At 36.1% G+C, this 18,434-nt stretch overlaps 3 protein-coding genes across 5 annotated transcripts; all 3 read right to left on the bottom strand.

Moving 5' to 3' along the window:
• Positions 1–301: 301 nt before the first annotated feature.
• On the bottom strand, positions 302–2,125 carry LOC306847045 (protein S100-A1-like; the record flags this gene model as incomplete). Its single annotated transcript, XM_079380784.1, has 3 exons — positions 302–505; positions 1,673–1,826; positions 2,103–2,125. The coding sequence occupies 3 exons, from the start codon at positions 2,123–2,125 to the stop codon at positions 302–304; spliced, it is 381 nt and encodes a 126-aa protein (XP_079236910.1).
• A 2,043-nt stretch (positions 2,126–4,168) lies between these two features.
• On the bottom strand, positions 4,169–14,426 carry LOC306846933 (uncharacterized protein). 2 transcript variants are annotated; one of them, XM_079380641.1, is made up of 4 exons: positions 14,275–14,416; positions 12,654–12,709; positions 8,547–8,679; positions 4,176–7,869 (listed from the first exon to the last, which is right to left on the bottom strand). In XM_079380641.1, the coding sequence occupies exons 3-4, from the start codon at positions 8,664–8,666 to the stop codon at positions 7,465–7,467; spliced, it is 525 nt and encodes a 174-aa protein (XP_079236767.1). In that variant the 5' UTR covers positions 8,667–8,679; positions 12,654–12,709; positions 14,275–14,416; the 3' UTR covers positions 4,176–7,464. The 2 variants fall into 2 exon arrangements, with proteins under 2 accessions (XP_079236766.1, XP_079236767.1); XM_079380640.1 differs by lacking the exon at positions 12,654–12,709 and having other exon boundaries at positions 4,169–7,869; positions 14,275–14,426.
• Positions 14,427–15,010: 584 nt separating this feature from the next.
• LOC306846758 (protein S100-A11-like) lies at positions 15,011–17,727 on the bottom strand. 2 transcript variants are annotated; one of them, XM_079380350.1, is made up of 4 exons: positions 17,694–17,727; positions 17,137–17,292; positions 16,867–16,926; positions 15,012–16,105 (listed from the first exon to the last, which is right to left on the bottom strand). In XM_079380350.1, exons 2-4 carry the CDS (start codon positions 17,263–17,265, stop codon positions 15,971–15,973), a joined length of 324 nt encoding a protein of 107 aa, XP_079236476.1. In that variant the 5' UTR covers positions 17,266–17,292; positions 17,694–17,727; the 3' UTR covers positions 15,012–15,970. The 2 variants fall into 2 exon arrangements, with proteins under 2 accessions (XP_079236477.1, XP_079236476.1); XM_079380351.1 differs by lacking the exon at positions 16,867–16,926 and having other exon boundaries at positions 15,011–16,105.
• Positions 17,728–18,434: the final 707 nt, after the last annotated feature.

Raw genomic sequence — 18,434 nt, forward strand, 5'->3', positions numbered from 1 at the left:
TGCGCTCATATGAAACAGAAGGCACCCATCCTGAAAGACTTTCCTCAAGAACTTCTCATTAACTAGAAAAAAAAATAGTTCTGTCAAACCCCCAAGTCTTTGCCTTCAGGGTTTGTCAGTTTTGCTTTGAAAGTATATTAACAGCTTCAGTTGAATTATTAAAGCAGAGAAAACTCCTCCAGGAACTAGGTTTGTCGGTCCTGATAAAAGAAATGGATGAAACACACTCTCTTGTTCTCAACCATGCAACCTACTAATACTTTGCTCCATTTTTTCTCTCTGTTCTGGTAGCATTCGCTCATTACTCTTTCTTTTCCTCTGTTGTGGCCGCATCGCCCTTGCTCTCAGGCTTGTTTTTGGGCGCCGGGCTGTCCAGAAAGAAGTCGTTGCAGGCCACGGTCAGCGCACCCATGAGGATGATGAACTCGGTGAAGTCCACCTCGCCGTCATTATTGGAATCCAGGTCGTTCATCACTCGCTCCACCGCGTCTTTATCTTGAGCGCTCTGCATGAAGACAAAAATGAAAAGATGGAGAGTTAAAACTGTGTATCAGTATGTAATAAAATACACTTACTGGCATCAATGGTTCCATGAAGAACCTTAAACATCCATGGAACCGTTCTATTGAACTAAAATCTTCACAGTGGAAATGGGTTCTTTAGTCTTAAAAATAAAGGTTCTTTATTGGTATGGTTCCATGAAGAATCTTTACCATCCTTGGAAACTTTCCATTACACCAAAGGTTCTTTAAATGTTCTTCAAATGGTTATTTTAAGAACTATTCACTGAAAGGTTCTTTGGGGAAACAAAAATGGTTCTTTTATGACATTTCAGTGAAAACCTCCTTTTGGAACCTTAATTTTTTATATAAAAGTATTATTAAATTGATTTAAAAGGTTCATAGTGGAAGAGATCATTGGAATATCCTTTACACTAATAAAAAAAGTTCTTCTATGGCACGGAGGTGAAAACCCATTTTTGGAACCTTTATTTTTAAGATTGCATAAAAGTAAAGTCAAAAGTGATCATGTCATTTTGTTAAGTGTGTAGCTTGAAGAACGCTGGGAATGTTAATGAAAGGGAATGTGTGTGTTCATTTCAGAAGAAAAAGCCAGAGGCTGGATCCACGTATAAAATATTTGCATGAGACATAATTACAGGGTCACTGAATCTGTAAACCTTACCAAATGGGCAGTTCTGTAACTTACAGAAGATGCAAATCTGTGCTTGCATTACAGGTTGTGTCATATTTGTTTTGGCTGAAATGTATGTATGGCAGATAGCAGGTATTTAAATCTTTTTTGCAGAAGTTCTGAGGAATTTATGTGAAAAGATTTGAACAAAATGTGAAAACAAAATCAAAGATATATTTTGAAGAAAACTTTGTTTTATTATTAAATGCACATCATTGATTTTATCAAGTCATTTTATTTATGTATTTACTATTTACTCTCTTAATGCATGTTCCTGTCTTAATGTTTACAATTTGCTTATTAATGTACATAAAACATGTTTGTCTTTGTAATTTTTGGTGGACATTACAAATCCTTTTTTTTTATCCCTCCCTTCCAAACACATGGCTCAATTTCAGTTTGGAACACCTACTTTGCAACACCCACACCCTTTTTTTATTTAATATCTTATTTGTGAAACCAAAAGCTTTCTTCTCACCCCAAGATAATTTCCCAGCTCCTCCGTCAGAAGTTCCCTTAGTTCTCCTCGGCTGAGCGTGTATTTATCTCCTTCCTTCCCGGAATACTTATGAAAGGTCTTGATGAGCATCTGCATGGCGCTCTCCAAGTTGGAGCTTGGCTCTTTGGACATGCTGTAAGGTGGTTGAAAAGGTCAAAGGTTAGATACAAGGATATGGCGCGCCCCTCCATAGACCCTGCTGCATGTATGGTCACATGACTAGCATGGGTGGAGCTTTAGCTCAGTTAATTCTGGCACAAACACATGTTTTGGACTATGGGTGAAAACAAAATGTGAAATGCTCTCTCAATAATTTGTTTGAGATAATATCCTTACTGTTTGAGGGGTTTATTTGATTTAGAGGGAAATTCTGATTAGGGGTTTGTCACTCAAAAAGCAACATTCTTACACATCACACTTTGAGCGTGGCATCTTGGATCTTCTCTCTCCGGGTTCAGCGAGCTACTGCGCATGTAGAAACAGACACAGTCATTGATGAGGCACAACAGAAGATGAGAAAGACTGGAGCATGTACAGGATTTGGCCATGAACAGAAGCACTGATACAAGGCTGAACGATTTGCTTCAGTGTTTTTATGGCTGTAATTGGGTTAACCAACTTAACATTCTGATGTCAAAGTTACACAGAGAGGTAACGTTAAACCTCAAAGAATTGTGGTATAGCAGGTTTGGCACTTTATGAGAGACATTTAGATGGAATTATAAACTGTCATTCTCATCCAATGCGTGATTATATAACCTGATAGCGTTACACAACTCTGTGTTTCCTTCGAACACTCATTAGTTGTATGTGAACGCTTCTCTGCTCACATCTAAATCATCTGTTTCTCATGTAACAGGGGCCGCATCTCTCAAATGGAAACCGCAAGTGAAACATAAAACTGTCCAAATGAAGATAAAACTATGGGCAAGTTCCCAAAGGAACCTTCGTCCAAGTAATCCGAGGCTCTCCTGAAGACACACACACACACAAAAGACACCTGAAATGATCCTAAAGCAACTCCATTAGTTAATTTTGAGGACAGAGGCCAAAGTTAAGTGGAAAAAAGAGACCTGTAGACTGTATAATCATGAATATTGCAAAATGAAGCAAAAAGAAAAACAGCTGGAGGATAAGACAGCATTAATCAATTACGGGAATTACTCCTTTAATCAAATATGATTTTAAAAGTAATGGAATAAAAATCAATTAAATAGTAGAATTCTTGTGTATTGCTCTTTTTCTTACATTTCTGTACTATAATTAGCAACATAATTGAATTGAAACTTCGGACAGGGTTACTCTAATGAGGCTTCCGTGCTCAGCTCTTTATTTGAAGTACTACACCATCTAATTTAACTAATTGGTTAACCTAAGAGAGTGCTTAAATAGGAAGCTCAAATGGTGACATGCGGATTTGGAACAAAAAACGGTGAACTACAGCTCTCAGGAACTAAAACCAAGAACCATTGTTCATGAAACGGACTCTAACTAGAAAGGTCAGAATAGTTTAATGTCCCACAAAGGCATTAAAAAAGTTCAACTGGATGCATTTTAGGACAAAGCGGCTACAAGGCAGCAGAAGATACAGTAAATAAACTACTTAAATGCAAGACAATTTGAAAAATTAAGCTGAAAGGTTAAATTATGGCACTTTTTTGTAGGGCATAAGAAAACAGAAGCACAATCTCATTAGCAGCATCAGAACGGTATAGATTGGACACTGTGATGCGATGCCGATGGCAACCAAGATGAGAACGGAAATGTAACACCAAGTGACCCTGTGACCCTAAGGAAACTGACCGTTCTTTGACATGTAAAGAAGAAGAGATTAATTTATTTACATAAAAACAAATTCTTTACCTGTATTCAGCTTGGCCCTGGTCCAAGCTACTCCTAGTAATACAGTATATATATATATATATATATATATATATATGTATATATAAAAGTCTGTGTGAAACATATATAAATAATATACATATGTTTCAATTTGACTTAATTCAACTTTGAAGGCTATACACATTCATATTGGTTATATCCATATCCCATGAGAACTTCACACAAAAGTAATGCACTGACTTATGGACAGATATTCGAATAAAGACTACTAAAAAAGTTATCAGTAGATAATCCAATCCAGAAGAGCATTCATTAGCTTTCTGCTTGGAGAGAAAGGAGTCCTTTCTCTTGTCTGAGTTGTCCATCTTACCTGAATGCCTATGGAGAGCTTCCTTTGTCTGTAATGAAGCGCAGGAGATAGTGATAGACAGCCGGAGAGCTGAGGAACAGATGAGGAGAGAGAGAACCTCTGGGGTTTAAATATCACTCACTCGGCCCCCTCCTTTCTCAAGAGCATCTCCTGCATCTTCAGTTTCAGCACCCCTCCCATACTCTCCTCCTTTAGTTCACCTGACAATATATTTGACCCCGTCATGCCAGTTGACTCTACACAAGAAGACTCTACAGGCCACTGGAGTTTGCATTACAGTCCTTTATTGTTGAGAAGATGGAGATGGTCAATCGTACAGCATAGAAAATGAAGGCTGCGTATGGGGTCAGTTGGTTACATTGAGCAATGTAGACTTAATGAAATGCTTGTGCATTCGTTTAAAAAACAGAAGAGGTTTTATGTAACCAACGAAGAGCTGTGAACATCAAGTTTGAAAGTCAGCAGCATCATGTTCATGCTAGTGCCTTTTCTAATAGACATCAAAACCATTTTCAGCAACATGTGGTCAAAACATGAATGTTAGCCAAACTTTTCTAAGGTGTGATGACACTATAATGCTAATGTTGTGAGGCCTATAGCAATCACCTACCAAGGTAGGGCTGCTAACTACTTCCATTTTTGACTGACAAAACTTAATTAACATCAAGCTTGAAAGTCAATGCTTGTCGAATATATATCAAAACCATTTTCCACAGTATAACAACATGTGGTCAAAGAATGTTAGCCAAACGCCATTTTTGATGATGATATAATGCTGGGGTCTAGTAACACCAGACACGGCTGTTGTGGAGTCGGACACACCAAAGTAAACAGAGGTTTTAGATGGCCAGGATATACATGACAGCATGAGCTAAACGAGAGCTCATTAGCATGATCTAAATGAGCGCTTTTTAGGCAGCGTAGGATTTCACACTGATGTAGGCAATATCTGTATAATGCATAATGTACCATGTATAATGCATTATGTAAGCTGCTAGATAATGGCTAAATGGTGAAAATACCTGTGCATTTGTCTCTTTTTCTTGTGTGTTATGGCTTTCATAGGCATTTCATGACAAATAGGAAAAAGTTACATATTTACCGTAGCTGCTATATCAAAATTCATTGAATCATTCATAATTAGTAAAACATCAACATTAAGGTAAGGTTCCTCAACAAAAGTTACAGGGTTTTCTAGCACAAATCTTATGCGACAGTCAATACATGATGGAATATTATATTAATGTTAGCAATATATTTTTATTAAAACACTCCACACACACTCTAACTCAGACTTTTGAGACCAAGACATTACAAAAAAACTAAATACACCTAGATATATGCAGGCTAATATAGTTAAAATAAAGTTTAAGAATGAATGTCTGTGTGAATGTAAAGGTCTTTGAGGCCTAACTGCCTTAGTGAACTGATACTTTGGGATGACTTGGGGCTCCTGCGCGGCCACAAGGGTCCCCTGGTGTGGATTCCGTCCCAAAGGCATTTAATTATTGAGCATCAGCTATCATAAGCACACTAAGCATCTGATATTCCAGCTCTTGAGACAAAGCACTAAGATGGACAGCATGTGAAAGTCTTAAAGAAAGACCAGCTAATGGAGGGTGTCAGAGAGAGTTAGATCCAAGTGCACAAGCCAGAAAGCATGCCATAAAACTGCATTATTCAAAAGCAAATTTGTTTATTCTCATGCAAACAAGGCCCAGAAATGTGAACAATAAAGTATGTGGACTGCATAGTATTCCCATGTGCACCACAAATGCAAGTCCCATGGTGATGCAGTATGTTAAATTCCTGCAAAATGGCATTTCATCAAACAAAAGAGAGGTGAAAAACTAGCTCTTTTTATGCTTCTGCAACACTGGAAAATACATAGTACATTTACGGCTAGCACCGGAATCGACCAAGTAACCCTGTCCTTAGGAGGTGGTACAAACAAAAAGTAAACATAATGGACACTTAATGGATGTGTCTTTTTCAACATTTATGCTATAAAATGGTGTCTGTTCTTCATTTATGGATGATTTGTAGAGATATTGGAGGGGACACAGTGGTTGCAGTACCCTTACAACAAATCTGGCTCAAACAAAAGGAAATAGTGATTAGTTATTGCACCTCTTTGGCCATTTGTCACATTTGCGGCTATTGCCAATTTCTATACACTATTAGTACATAATAAATCACAGGCATGAATTGATGTGCATACAAACAGAAATTAGTATTACAGTTTTTTACAATTGCTAGGACTAATTTCTCAATAGGTCACTTTTTCAAAACTCTTCACATTGTAAACGACAGCAGTCTGAGTCTACGTGGACTAAACTGCAGATCATTTTTAATTGCTTTGGCACAAAATGCATTTAATAACTAAACATCTCTCATATTACATTAACCATTTTCTCACGCAAACACAACCACCACCAAAATGCAATGTACCTAAAGGTCAATTTGCACATTTACATATTTTTTTAAAAACTTGACATAATACAAGACAGAAAGACAGCAAATTACTACACTTCTACAGTAATATTATATTTAAATATATTCCAAATCTCAAAAATGAGATACTATTAAAACAATTAGGTAGCCTAGCTAAACATCTAAACAGGTGTCAGTCTTTCATTTTATTCATCTACAAAATTTATAATTTTATACTGTAATGTAAACATGGAGCATGTAACATATAGCCTACTGCAGTGCGAAAGGTCCCGGGTTCATATCCCGGACGAGCCCCCATTAAATGTTACGAACCTTTTAATTTATAGTCTAGAGATAGAAGTAGTAACATTGAGATTGTGACCAGCCTTGTGGCAACGCAGGTGGCAAGAGACAAAGCACAACCAGCAAAGAGGTGTGGTTCTTGTTTGTAAAGTAATTTTACATTGGAATATAGGAAAAAAAATGCTACATCTCTTGTTGGTGTTGGTTTTTAGGTCGTTGTTTTATGAGTGACAAAAGGACTTTTTACCCTGCGATTAACCTCGGGTTAACGTCGTTTTAAACCACGTTTTTAACCTTGGGTAATGGTAAATTTCACACTTGTAATATATGACGGTTTGTGCCACTTTTAACCTGGTGTTATAATTCACTAACACCATGTATAATTCACTAACACCAAACATGTACCGTGTGAAACGAGACGGTGTTAGTGATCACATGCCTCGTATTCTTGTGCTTTGGAAATGACGTGAGTTATATGTCATTTCAACGTTTTTTTGTCAAATAGTGACGGAAAACCTAAACTAGTGTAATGATATTAAGTGTTTTGGTGTTTTAAGTGCATTTTGGACATGAAATCTACTGAGGTGCCAAGCTGAAAGTTGGTAAGGAGAACAGTGTGAAGAGTTTTGAAAAGTATTGAGAAATGTGTCCTAGCCATTGCAAAAAAACTGTAATGAGAGGGCTATGGCTCTTTGCAGTTAAAAATTTGTAGTGTATTGGCCAGGTTTCCTATATATGTATTAAAATATCACAATAATGAAAATGATGAACAAAACAAACACAGAAGCATTTGAGATGCGACAATCTCCACTTCCTCAAGCTCCTACGATGCTTCCTCTGTTTTATTCTTCTCTTCAGCTTTATTCTCTTCAGCTTTATTCTCTTCAACTTTCGCCCCTTCCTGTTCCACATCTGTTTTTTTCTCTTCCTCTGGCTTCTGCTCTTCGGCCGCTGCCTCCTCGGTCACTGGCTCGTCTTCTTTCTCCACCTCCTTTGCCGCCTGTGGCTCTGCCTTCGGTGGCTCTGCCTGTACATTGGCTGCTGCCTCAGCCTGCGTCTCCTGGGTTGAACTCTCTGGTTGTGTTTCTTTTTCCAAAGAACGCTGTTCGCTGACAGACTGCGCCAGATAGCCAATCAGATTCATATACTCCTGGAAGCTGACCTTCCCATCCTGGTTGTTGTCAAGCTGTTGATGCATGTTTTTTACTGCTTCATTGTCCTCTGAGCCCTAAACACAAAGTTGCTCACATGTTAATCACTAATGAAACAAGTTTGCAGCTTGTATTGATTGTCATTTCACACTGTAATGGAATAAACCGCATATGGTGATACAATGTCCAATATAAACTAGATTCTATACACTTCCTGAAATAAAAGTAAGTGGTTTTTGCTCATGAATAACCTGCCATCACAATGTCAAGGTGTTTTTATGTGGTTTTTACCATGTTGTTCTCTATGATTCAGCTGTTTAAATATGTAAATCTATAGCAAGTTTACAGATCTGTTTATGGTCTGCCAGGCAAAATGATTGTTTCGAACATTAATAACGCACTTCTCCACAAGAAACTGCACGATTTGAGTTATCATTCATGTCAACAGCCCCAAACAGTGTGAGATGAATGAGCACCACTAAAAGTTTTCCTCTGTAATTTAATGTGGCACCGAAGCAAATAACACAGCAGCATTCTTCATGGTAAATGACTATTTGGACACAAGTCTGTGGTTTCTGCTCAGCTCATCAAAGTCCAGATAATAAGGAACTACTCGAAAAAGAAATAGACCAGGGCCAACCTGAAGCCATGGAAAAAACGAGTGTACTGAAAGATCTTTGACGAATATGGTAACTGAATGATGCATGAATATCAAATAAAGTGTTGCTAGATTTAACAAAACGCAGCTTCTAACCGTCAGAATGTTTTTTAGCTGGCTCTTCACGAGGCTCTGGAACTCCTTCCCTCCGAGGTTTTCCTTGCCCTTGGATGACTTCAGGAACACGCTCACCACGGTTTTAATTGCTACCTCCATCTTTGCTTTCGCTCTACAAGAAGATGAAAAAAGAGAAACATTTATCATACAACTGACATTTGGGCTGCACGGATTACAGCTGATGGACGATTAATGACCAATATTAAAATTCTACACTATTTTGCTGAAATAAATGATAGATAATACACTAAAAACTAACAATCATTTTAAAGGCTACAAGTAAATTAAGGCATCACAACATTACAATGCACATCATGAAAAATGGGAAATATTATATTTTCCAAACTTTGCACGAGCGTTCAAAATGTCAGTAAGATTTTTATTGTTTTTGAAAGAAGTCTTTTATGCTCACCAAGGCAGCAGTTATTTTTTCCTAATGCAAATATAATTCAAATTTAACATTTATTTATTTTAATTTTACTATATTTTAAAATGCAATTTATTCTTGTGATGGCAAGGCTGATTTTTTTTTAGCAGTCATTACCGCTAATTAGTCTTCAGTGTCACACGATCATTTAGAAATCATAATACGCTGGTTTGGTGCTCAAGAAACATTATAAATGTCCTTGGCTAATACTTTTATTCATTGCTGAATGAAAGTATACATTTCTTTTAAAAATGTAATCTTACTGACACAAAACTTTTAAACGGTATAGTATACAATTAACAGCTTTGAAAATAGTACACTGTAAAAAAATAGCCGTGAATTTAATGGCAAAAATGCTACAGTAAAAACCTGTTAAATAGTTAACGGTAAGTTGCCCTACCATATACGATGACAACTGTATTGGACATTACATGTAATTTTACAGTAGTGAAAAAGAACATATAATTTACAGTGCATAACTGTAAATTGACATTCCCAGAATTCCCTGTGTTTCAATTTCAAATTTGATGTTTTTTGTTGAAATAACAATGTTTCTTCTTAGTTTTTTCTAATCAGATTTGTACATTACGGTTGTATGTTACATCTAATGTTGTTAAATTAATGTTTATTGCATTATTTCAGTTTCATGTGTGTTAGCATGATGGTGTTTAGTGTTTGTGTAAATTACACTGTGCACCTTTTATATGTTAATATTTAAAAGCTGCTTGTGATGGGCTTTGGTTCATCAAGTAACTTACTCATCACCACCTGCTTTTGTTGGTTATCAGTGTATTACAAATGTACAAAACAGATTTCAGTACTTCAATAGGTTGGTATATTAACATTATATCAGTTAATGAAATTATGGTATTTAAATGTAAATTTAAGTTAAAACCGTAAAACCTAAAATGATGCTACCGTATTTTTTATGGTAAAATTCTGACAATCACAATTACAGTTTTTTTACTGTAAATTTACAGAATTTTTTTACAGTGTAATCTAAATGACAATCAGCCAGTCAGTCAATCAATGCATAAATGCATGAATAAATAAATACCTTTCATTTGGGTTTTTCATTGCCAGGCGAAAATCTAAAGTCTGATTTAAGTTTAATTCTCTAAAAAAACCCTAAGCCTAAGTTGAAATGAGATCATTAGAAGCTTGGTGACATTTCCTCATAAAGGGTAGGCCCAACACTACTGAGTACATTTTCTCAGTGTACAGTACCTGAAAGTCTACTAGGGTGTGGAGAATGGAAATCTTGGGGGTTAGAACTGACAGTCAATTGCAGATAAGGGAAGAGAGAAGAAAGAGGCAAGTCGCCAGTGGCTGTACTGATCTTTGATACGTCATCTGATCTACCGATGACCAAACCGCACAGTGGCTTCATGTTTCTCAAGGGATTACCAACAGCTCAAACATCCCTTCTTTCCTCACTCACTCTGATTTTAGTTCTGTAGATGGTCCCTCTTGCTCTTCACACCTCTTTCAATGTGAAGAATTCAGTCCTGCTTTTCCCTTTCTTTCTTGACCAGCATTGCTTCTCTTTTGTCACGTATAAGATTTCACCAATGCAGGCACACGTTCACTCTCTCTTGCATTCCACTACACAATTTTTACTGATAGGTCAAAATTTTCGAAGGAAATGCCAATAGCCAGTCGCCTATGAATGGCATTACTCAGATTTTTTTGACGAGATGCGAAAGGTCATCACTCAGCTATGTTCAGCATGAAGATGCTGCGATTAGATTTTGAAAAAAGAGCTAATTTCCAAAAACGCAGTGGTAAAAATAAGACATCAGTAGCAGTGTTTTTATAGTTAACTAAAAATCTATTTTTCAAATGAACCTGAAATATAATCAAATATACTTTTTTTATCAAATATATAAACTTTTCTTGGCAACTAACTAAAATAAATGTAAGCAGTAATATTACAAAAAACAATATAGAAATATATATATTTTTAAACTTTAGAGAAATTGAAATGAAAACAGCAAATATAAAAATAAATATTAAAAAGCAAATTACAATTATTAATAAATACTATATTAATAAATATTTGATAAAAAACGTATTAGAATTAGAATTGTTGCCTTAGCAACTAAATTAAATAAATATGCTTAGGTTAAGGTTGCAAAATGACTAAAACTAAACTGCAATAAAATTACAGCCATATAGAAATAAAAAAATATGTTTGATACTAAAACTTCAAAATACCAAAACTTCAAATAAAATTACATTGAAAATTTAAAATATAAAAATGAAATCTAATTCAATATCATTCTAAATACTACATTAATAAATATTTGCCTTGGCAGCTAACTAAAATAAATAAGTTAAGATATTTCTATCAATAAAACAATATAAATGTTTATTAAAACTGAAAATATAAAAATAAAAGCTAATTCAAAATATTAATAAATACTATAAAGAGTAGGTAGGTATTTAACTAGCTACCTAAAAAAAATGGCAAACATATAAAATGATCCTGTTATATAACAGCAGAATGATTAAAGGAACCGGTGTTTTCTAGTGTGCATTCAACAAAAGGTGCATTTCATTGATAAAATCTTGAACAACATACCCGAGTGTGTCAGAGAGACACAACTCTGAGGGTTTGTTATCCTTTGAATTCCAATCATTGCTCTTTACCGGAAAGTTACAGCTTGCTTGTTACATGAGGACTGGAACCTTATCATTTACATAGCTGTACAAACAAAGACGTACAAAAAAACAGTGACATCCAGCAAAAAATCCCTTTGAGCTGTTATTGCCGGTCAAAATCTGTGTAGGTGTGTTTGTCATCCGAGACGGTTTCTGATGCTGCCAAATTAGCTGACGTAAATACGCAGAGTTTCCTCTTATCAGCAGTAATAACCACATCGACAGGTAGTAAGCAATTAAGAAACATGACCATTAGCCTAATTTAATGAGAGAGAGAGAGAAGGAGATACAGAGATGACGCAGTACACATATTAAAGTTTCTGGTTTCATAGGCTGTTTGAAAGTGAGAAGGAGTCTTTTACACTATATACCGTCAGGTGGAATGGTGCAGGAAATAGATTTCTACTCCCTTGGCACACAGACACTCAGCTAATGATGTCGCAATGCAGCAATACACTATATTATATAGGCTACTCGCACACCATCTTCATTTGCGTAGAACAATGAAAATCTAGCAGACTGCCTTTCTAGGCATCAGAAATGAAGGGGATTTTTGTAGCAATGCCATAGAACCATTTTTGGGTTCCTCTAAGAACCTTTAAATGAACAAATTTCCTAAACAACCATTTTGAAAAACATTTGAATCAGCTGAAGAACTTTTTTTCCATTATAAAGAACCTTCTGTGGAATGCAAAGTTTAGGTTCCTCACCAACCCTTTGTTTTTAGGATGCCCCAAAATGCTGTTTATAATAACATATATGCCCGAAGATGGTTTTTAACTGGAAATATTGCTGTATGAAACCAATTTTTAAAAGCTACAAAAGCGTCTAATACTATAAAGAACAAAAAACATATGCCAAATATAATATTTAAACTTTAAATTAAAGAATAAACAAGTTTTAAACATGTTAAAAAAAAATCGGATTCTCACATACTTTAACCAAAGATAAAATGTAAACAATGTAAAAAGAAAAAATGCAAACACAGTCCTTACCTTCAGGTGCTATTTTACCTGATTTGACCCTTAAAATGGCCTTTTCTTGGTGTAACCTAAACAAATAATATTTTTAACTAGTAAAGATGCCTGAAACAAGTCATAACAATATTGGCCTACTTTCAAAAGTATACATGATATAAGTGACTTTCTCTAGGCTGTGTTTTAAAACTTAGTGAGCTGCCTACCTAGACAGCGTTATCATAAAAAGCTTTCTTTTAAGACTTAGACTCACAGTTTACTGCACCAGCACCTTGTGTACACAGAAAGCATCCTAACTGAAAGGGAACATCTAGGTAGGCGGCACAATACTGTATAGGTTTGAGGCACAGCCCCTACTGTACAGTCAGTCTTTATCCACAGTAAAAACTATGTCTACATGTGCCCTATAGATCAAAGGGCCGCTGCTCTGAGGAAGTCAATGCTGTGTTGTTGTCACAAGTCTCCACAATCATATTTCTTGTGACTATAGGCACCGTTCATTGATCCGGTTGACTCTTTCAACCCTGGGTCTCTCAACCCTATCCAGTGCCAGTCGTGAAGTCATATGAATTATTGACGTCTTTGGCCCCTGACCTGGCAATTCCACGCTTGCTACCCTAGACAGTCTCCAGCTTTAACCCAAAACTCCCTCAGACAGACAGCACGTGGATAGGTCAATAATAAGTAATGAAGAGAGATCTTCCATTACATGAATGACTCTCCAAAACAGACACGACCTTGTTCTGTTCCTGGGCGAAATGAATAAATAAATCCGTGCAAACAAACTAAAAAAAAAAGAACACAGGGGACACAGGCATATGCAGTTTAACAGCGTCCACTATACTGTTTCTCTCCAATGCACAAAAGAGATTGAAAGGGTTGCGAACGTGATACGCGCGCGCTCGCAGTAAAGACACCCGCAGCTCGCGTGCGCCATTAAAAATTCACACAGGAACAACTTTGCCAGCGCATAAAAACTCGTGGGGAACAATCTCGAGGTAGTTCTTATTTTCTTCACCTTGAAATCACGCGTGGATAAAACACCATTTTTGTTAAACGCCTCTCTTTTCTGGCAAGTGTACGTTACTGGACTTGATTTGCTGTTGGTGACGTTAGAGGAAACTCAAAATGTCATAATCTACAAGCAGCTACACTTAATTTTACTACAATTATGTTATAAATATAAATAAAAAATAATAATAAACCTTTAGCATTTTTCCCTCCTATTATGTATTTTTTTTATTTATAGTCTATTTGTTTTTAAATTATTATTTTTTAAAATATTTCAAATAATGTCAACACAGTAATCTTAAAATATTAGCCTATATTCAATGTAAGATAAGTTTAAAATATCAATGCTATTCAACAGAAGCGCCCACATAAGTTTTCCATCAACGACATTGTAATTGTTCCCGCTTGCACTCTTAATAAAACGTTATATTTATCTGTATATAGTTCGGTATATTCATAAAACTGTGCGCGAAAAGGGCAGATGTTTTCAGGTCCCTCTGGCTGAGGATGAGGATGGTCGAAGGGTGTTCCTAAAACGTGGCATTGACACTCTACGAAAACTCTTACATGTTCAAAACTACAAAGTTTTATGTTTAAATAAGCCTTTTTACAATTTTAGAGCACTTACCCTAAAATGGGGACAGCACGGATTGACGCTTCGCAGTAGCTGCACTTTTTTCCCTTTCCCTTCTGTTCCCAAGCCTACCTCAAAAGAAAAAAAAACTTGCCAGACTCGAGCCGCTGCTGAATCTCTTCCGTGATTTTTGTGCCCCTGACTCTGACAAATGAAAAGGCGTGTACCTGGAGGAGGGCTACTTTAAACACAACTTTTGAGTTTTGGCATGATTCAAAATGAGACATTTCTAATGTTTTCTCCTGCTGTAAAATCAATAGTATGATTTCTGGTAGTTTAACACCAGACATCCCACTGGGAATCATGGCAGTGGACTCGGGGCAAAATTGTTTTACCGGTTATTTTAAAGCATTACAGTCTTATAAAGTGATGCATTTAGTGCCTCTGAAACATGTGAGGTGGTTTCTAGCTGGTAGCTAAAAAATAAAATAAATTAAAACACACACAGAGAGAGAGAAAGAGGTTAATATTTCATAATGGGAAAGAGATAGAGACAACCAATTATATATTTAGTTTTCTAATTAAACAGCACTGTTTGTGTTGTGATATTACTTTTTGAATTTGTATTATTTAATTCATTAAAGTGTCAAACATATTTATGGTTAGAAAATAAGAATTAAAAACAAAAAATCTTACATCTGAAAATCAATTCCAGGGGGACAAATAATGGCCCCTAATAAATTTAAAAAGTAAAATTCTGATACTGGTATGCACTAAACATACAATATTGAGACAGTGCTTTATTTTATTTATTTTTTTAATGCACAATGAATGAATTTTATCAGAATTCTTGCTAACAGGAATGCATTGTATTGCTATAAATCTTCAGACAGTTTTAAGGCCTCAGGGGAGACGTATAGGCTCAATGCCTGCGCTTTACTATGATTATCTGTGTTTACAAGAGGCACCGCCTAATGTAAAGTGGTTTGTATTGACTGGAGTCACTTTGTGTGGACTATGGTCATGCCTCACAGCTTTGATTATGCTACAAAGTTCACCTACAACTTGATTTTAAATATATTTTTGTTGCATAAAAATGTTTTTGTAGACACCTGTTGCCACTGCATCAAACGAGTATGATGGGTTTAAAATGAAAATCTCAATGCATCTTTTCAAGCGATTTAACATCGATAACCAATGTTCCTCAGCCAATTCAAAATTCTCCTGAATTTTTGTGTTCAGTTTAATATATTTGCACTTGCAAATAAGATCTAAATCTCCCTTATTATCCAAAAGAGACCAACTCCCTTCCCCCAAGCCACACCTGTAAGCAAGGCAACTGGTGGCACCTACTTCATATTGTGTGGGAGATTGAATATGTCAATAAGGATGTCTGCAGTTTGGAGCTGAAATTGTTAAGATCTAAAACTAAGCCGCTGTGCAATCAGATAGTCGATGGCCTCGGGGTGGTGTTGGGTTACCATAAAATGATGCTATTAAATCAGATGCATTATATTGTCTACACAAAAGAATGGGAGAGATTGGGGAGGGTGTGCTGAGAATCTTATACGACACGGTCAATAAAGAGGCCAGGCAAGATTACCTAGAGAATAAAACAACGCTTTCTTTTATTTGCTGTCACTTGCTTTGGACAATCATTACCTGTGCAATGTTATAAATAATTACATAAGAAAGTCACAAGGTAAAATTAAAGTGATTTTCTTCAAGTTGGCTAATACTTCAGGTTTCTTTATTGGCTAAAGCCGGCATGTTGGTTTGCCACACTGCCAATCAGCTGCCAGAACTCCAGGAACGTCAGCTCTCCGTCATTATTCTCATCCAATGACTTCATGAGCTGATCAATGGCGGCTGGGTCAGAGGCATTCTGTGGGAGAAGACAAGATGGAAAGGCATTTATACACACTTGCAATGATAGTGTCTCCATCTAGTGGTTGTCACTGGTACTGCACATTCTTTTCTGCTGACCTATTAGTTTGGGGGGAGTTCCTGTTCTGGATGGGCCAAACAGAAAATGCTCTGATGTGGCATTTTTCTATTCTATCCAGTTTTAGTGATCTGGATTGGATGTAAACATGCTGAAAGCAGCCAGTTTGTTTTCATACTCACTAGCAGTATACGATCCGTCTCTGACTTCAGAGTTTTAGCATAGGAAGGATGTGTGTAATTTCCTCTACAAAAATCCTAAACACGTGACTCACAAGGAATTCTTTACTGGGATGTGGTTAACTAATAACTCACACAAGACCTCTGAAATAGTGCTCTTATCCTTATGGATTCATTCTTCTCAGAAAACAGAATAGCCTACTAAACAAACACTGTAAATAAGGCCATTGTTTATTATTTATTAAAATGACCTTTGATTTAATTATTTAAATAATGTGCTTATAGGTCACAGATGTCAAATAATTCTATAAAATGATTCAGCATTCTTATCCATTTTGGTTCATTTTTCTCAGAACACAATACTTATTAAGCACTGGAATGAAGACCATTATTTATTTATTTAAACAATCTTCAATTTCATTTTCTAAATATTGTTAAATATTTCACAGTAAATTCTATAATAAAGTTTAGCATGCTGTAGAAGATGTCCATTTATATTAGCTGTAAGGTTCTTTGCAGCACCTGAGAGTCAGCAGCCATGCCTCTTCTTATTAAGAACCATTTTGAGTTGGTTTTATGGTTCTGTGGAGATTTAAAAAAAAAAAAAAAAAAAGTTCTTAAGATTACATTATAGTTTTTTTAAGATTCCTTATCCTTTAAAGCAGATGATTTTATAAAAACTAAACTGGTTCTAATTGGACCTTTATATTCAATTATGTAGACCTGAATTGTGGAATATAGATATGAAGTGGACAAACTATAAGATATACTGTAATAACTCAAAAGGCTTACCTTTACAAAGTTTGGTAGCTCGGATGTGACCAGGCTCTGAAACTCTTCTTTGCTCAGAGTGTTTGCAGAGCCATCCTTCCCTGCGTAAGTCTTGAACTGGGAGACAAGCACGTTAATGGCAGATTCCATGACTTTGGGAGTAGGATATTTAGGTGGCTAGAAAACAAAAGTAATTGACAGGTTAGTCCTTGTTAGTAGTCAAATACCCATTTTGGGGTGTAAAAGTATTTCACTCAGAAATGAAGATCCTGAACCATTTACTTATAATCATCATATGACTTAGATCCATTTAGCAGAATGTCTAAGCTTCTTTTTCCATACAGTGAAAGTGGATGAGGACCAAGAACACATGTGATCCACCATTTACAATTATTGTATGGAAAAAACAGTGGATACTCTGGTATATTTTTATTAGATGCCAAAAACATGAACAGGGCAAGTAAATAATGACAGAATGTTCATTTTTGGCTGAACTAACAATTTAAGGGCAAAAAGGTACAAGCAATGCAAACCAAAAATTTGATTCAATTGAAAACATAATTATATCTTATGCTTACCTGAGCCAAGGAATGATGTTCTGAGTAATGTTTTGTGAATGTGTAAATGACCACATCTCACCTTATATTCTCTTCATGTGATGGTCAAACTCAGCGGAAAACCAAAATCACGCCCACTGCTCCATTTCACAAGTCAGGATGTTCTTATCTCCTGCTTCAGTGTTTCCATAGCAAGGTAGTTTAGGCTCACACACACACACACACACACACACACACACACACACACACACACACACACACACACACTCACTCACTCACACACACTCACTCACACACACTCACTCTCACACACACTCTCACACACACACACACACACACACACACACACACGCAAAACAAAATATGCCATATATCCAACAGATTAATGGCATAAACACCGCATTGTGGTTTTCGGTACTAAGAAAACTATTTATATTTGTTTGTGATTATTTCAAAGCATAACCTAACACATGAAGGTTGATTACTCTACACCTATCAGGTTTCCTAAATGTTGTCAATCCAAACATCTGGCATCAGGAAAACTTCATCTGATAACGCTGTCAAAACTTACTCAGCATCAACTGACATGCTGGAACAAATACAAAGACCTCACTAATATGTCTCATACAGATCAGTTTTAGAGGTCAGAACTGAATGTGCTTTTATACAGAATATGAAACAAAAATTGTCAAGGTGAGGCACTGACTAAATGAGACTAGACATCCTCAAGGAATCACCAATTTCTGATTTGTTAGTTGTCAA

The sequence above is a fragment of the Barbus barbus genome, assembly GCF_936440315.1.
Source record: "Barbus barbus genome assembly, chromosome: 27".
NCBI classification, from domain to species: domain Eukaryota; kingdom Metazoa; phylum Chordata; class Actinopteri; order Cypriniformes; family Cyprinidae; genus Barbus; species Barbus barbus.

What these genes read in the sequence shown, in the direction of transcription:
- LOC306846933 (XM_079380640.1), bottom strand. Translation starts at nt 8,666, where the DNA reads ATGGAGGTAGCAATTAAAACCGTGGTGAGCGTGTTCCTGAAGTCATCC. An exon ending in AGCTAAAAAACATTCTGACG is followed by an intron (nt 7,870 to 8,546) that starts GTTAGAAGCTGC and finishes CTTTGTGTTTAG; the next exon opens with GGCTCAGAGGACAATGAAGC.
- LOC306846758 (XM_079380350.1), bottom strand. Translation starts at nt 17,265, where the DNA reads ATGGAATCTGCCATTAACGTGCTTGTCTCCCAGTTCAAGACTTACGCA. An exon ending in AGCTACCAAACTTTGTAAAG is followed by an intron (nt 16,927 to 17,136) that starts GTAAGCCTTTTG and finishes AAATCTCCACAG; the next exon opens with AACCATAAAACCAACTCAAA. An exon ending in GCATGGCTGCTGACTCTCAG is followed by an intron (nt 16,106 to 16,866) that starts GTGCTGCAAAGA and finishes CTTCTCCCACAG; the next exon opens with AATGCCTCTGACCCAGCCGC.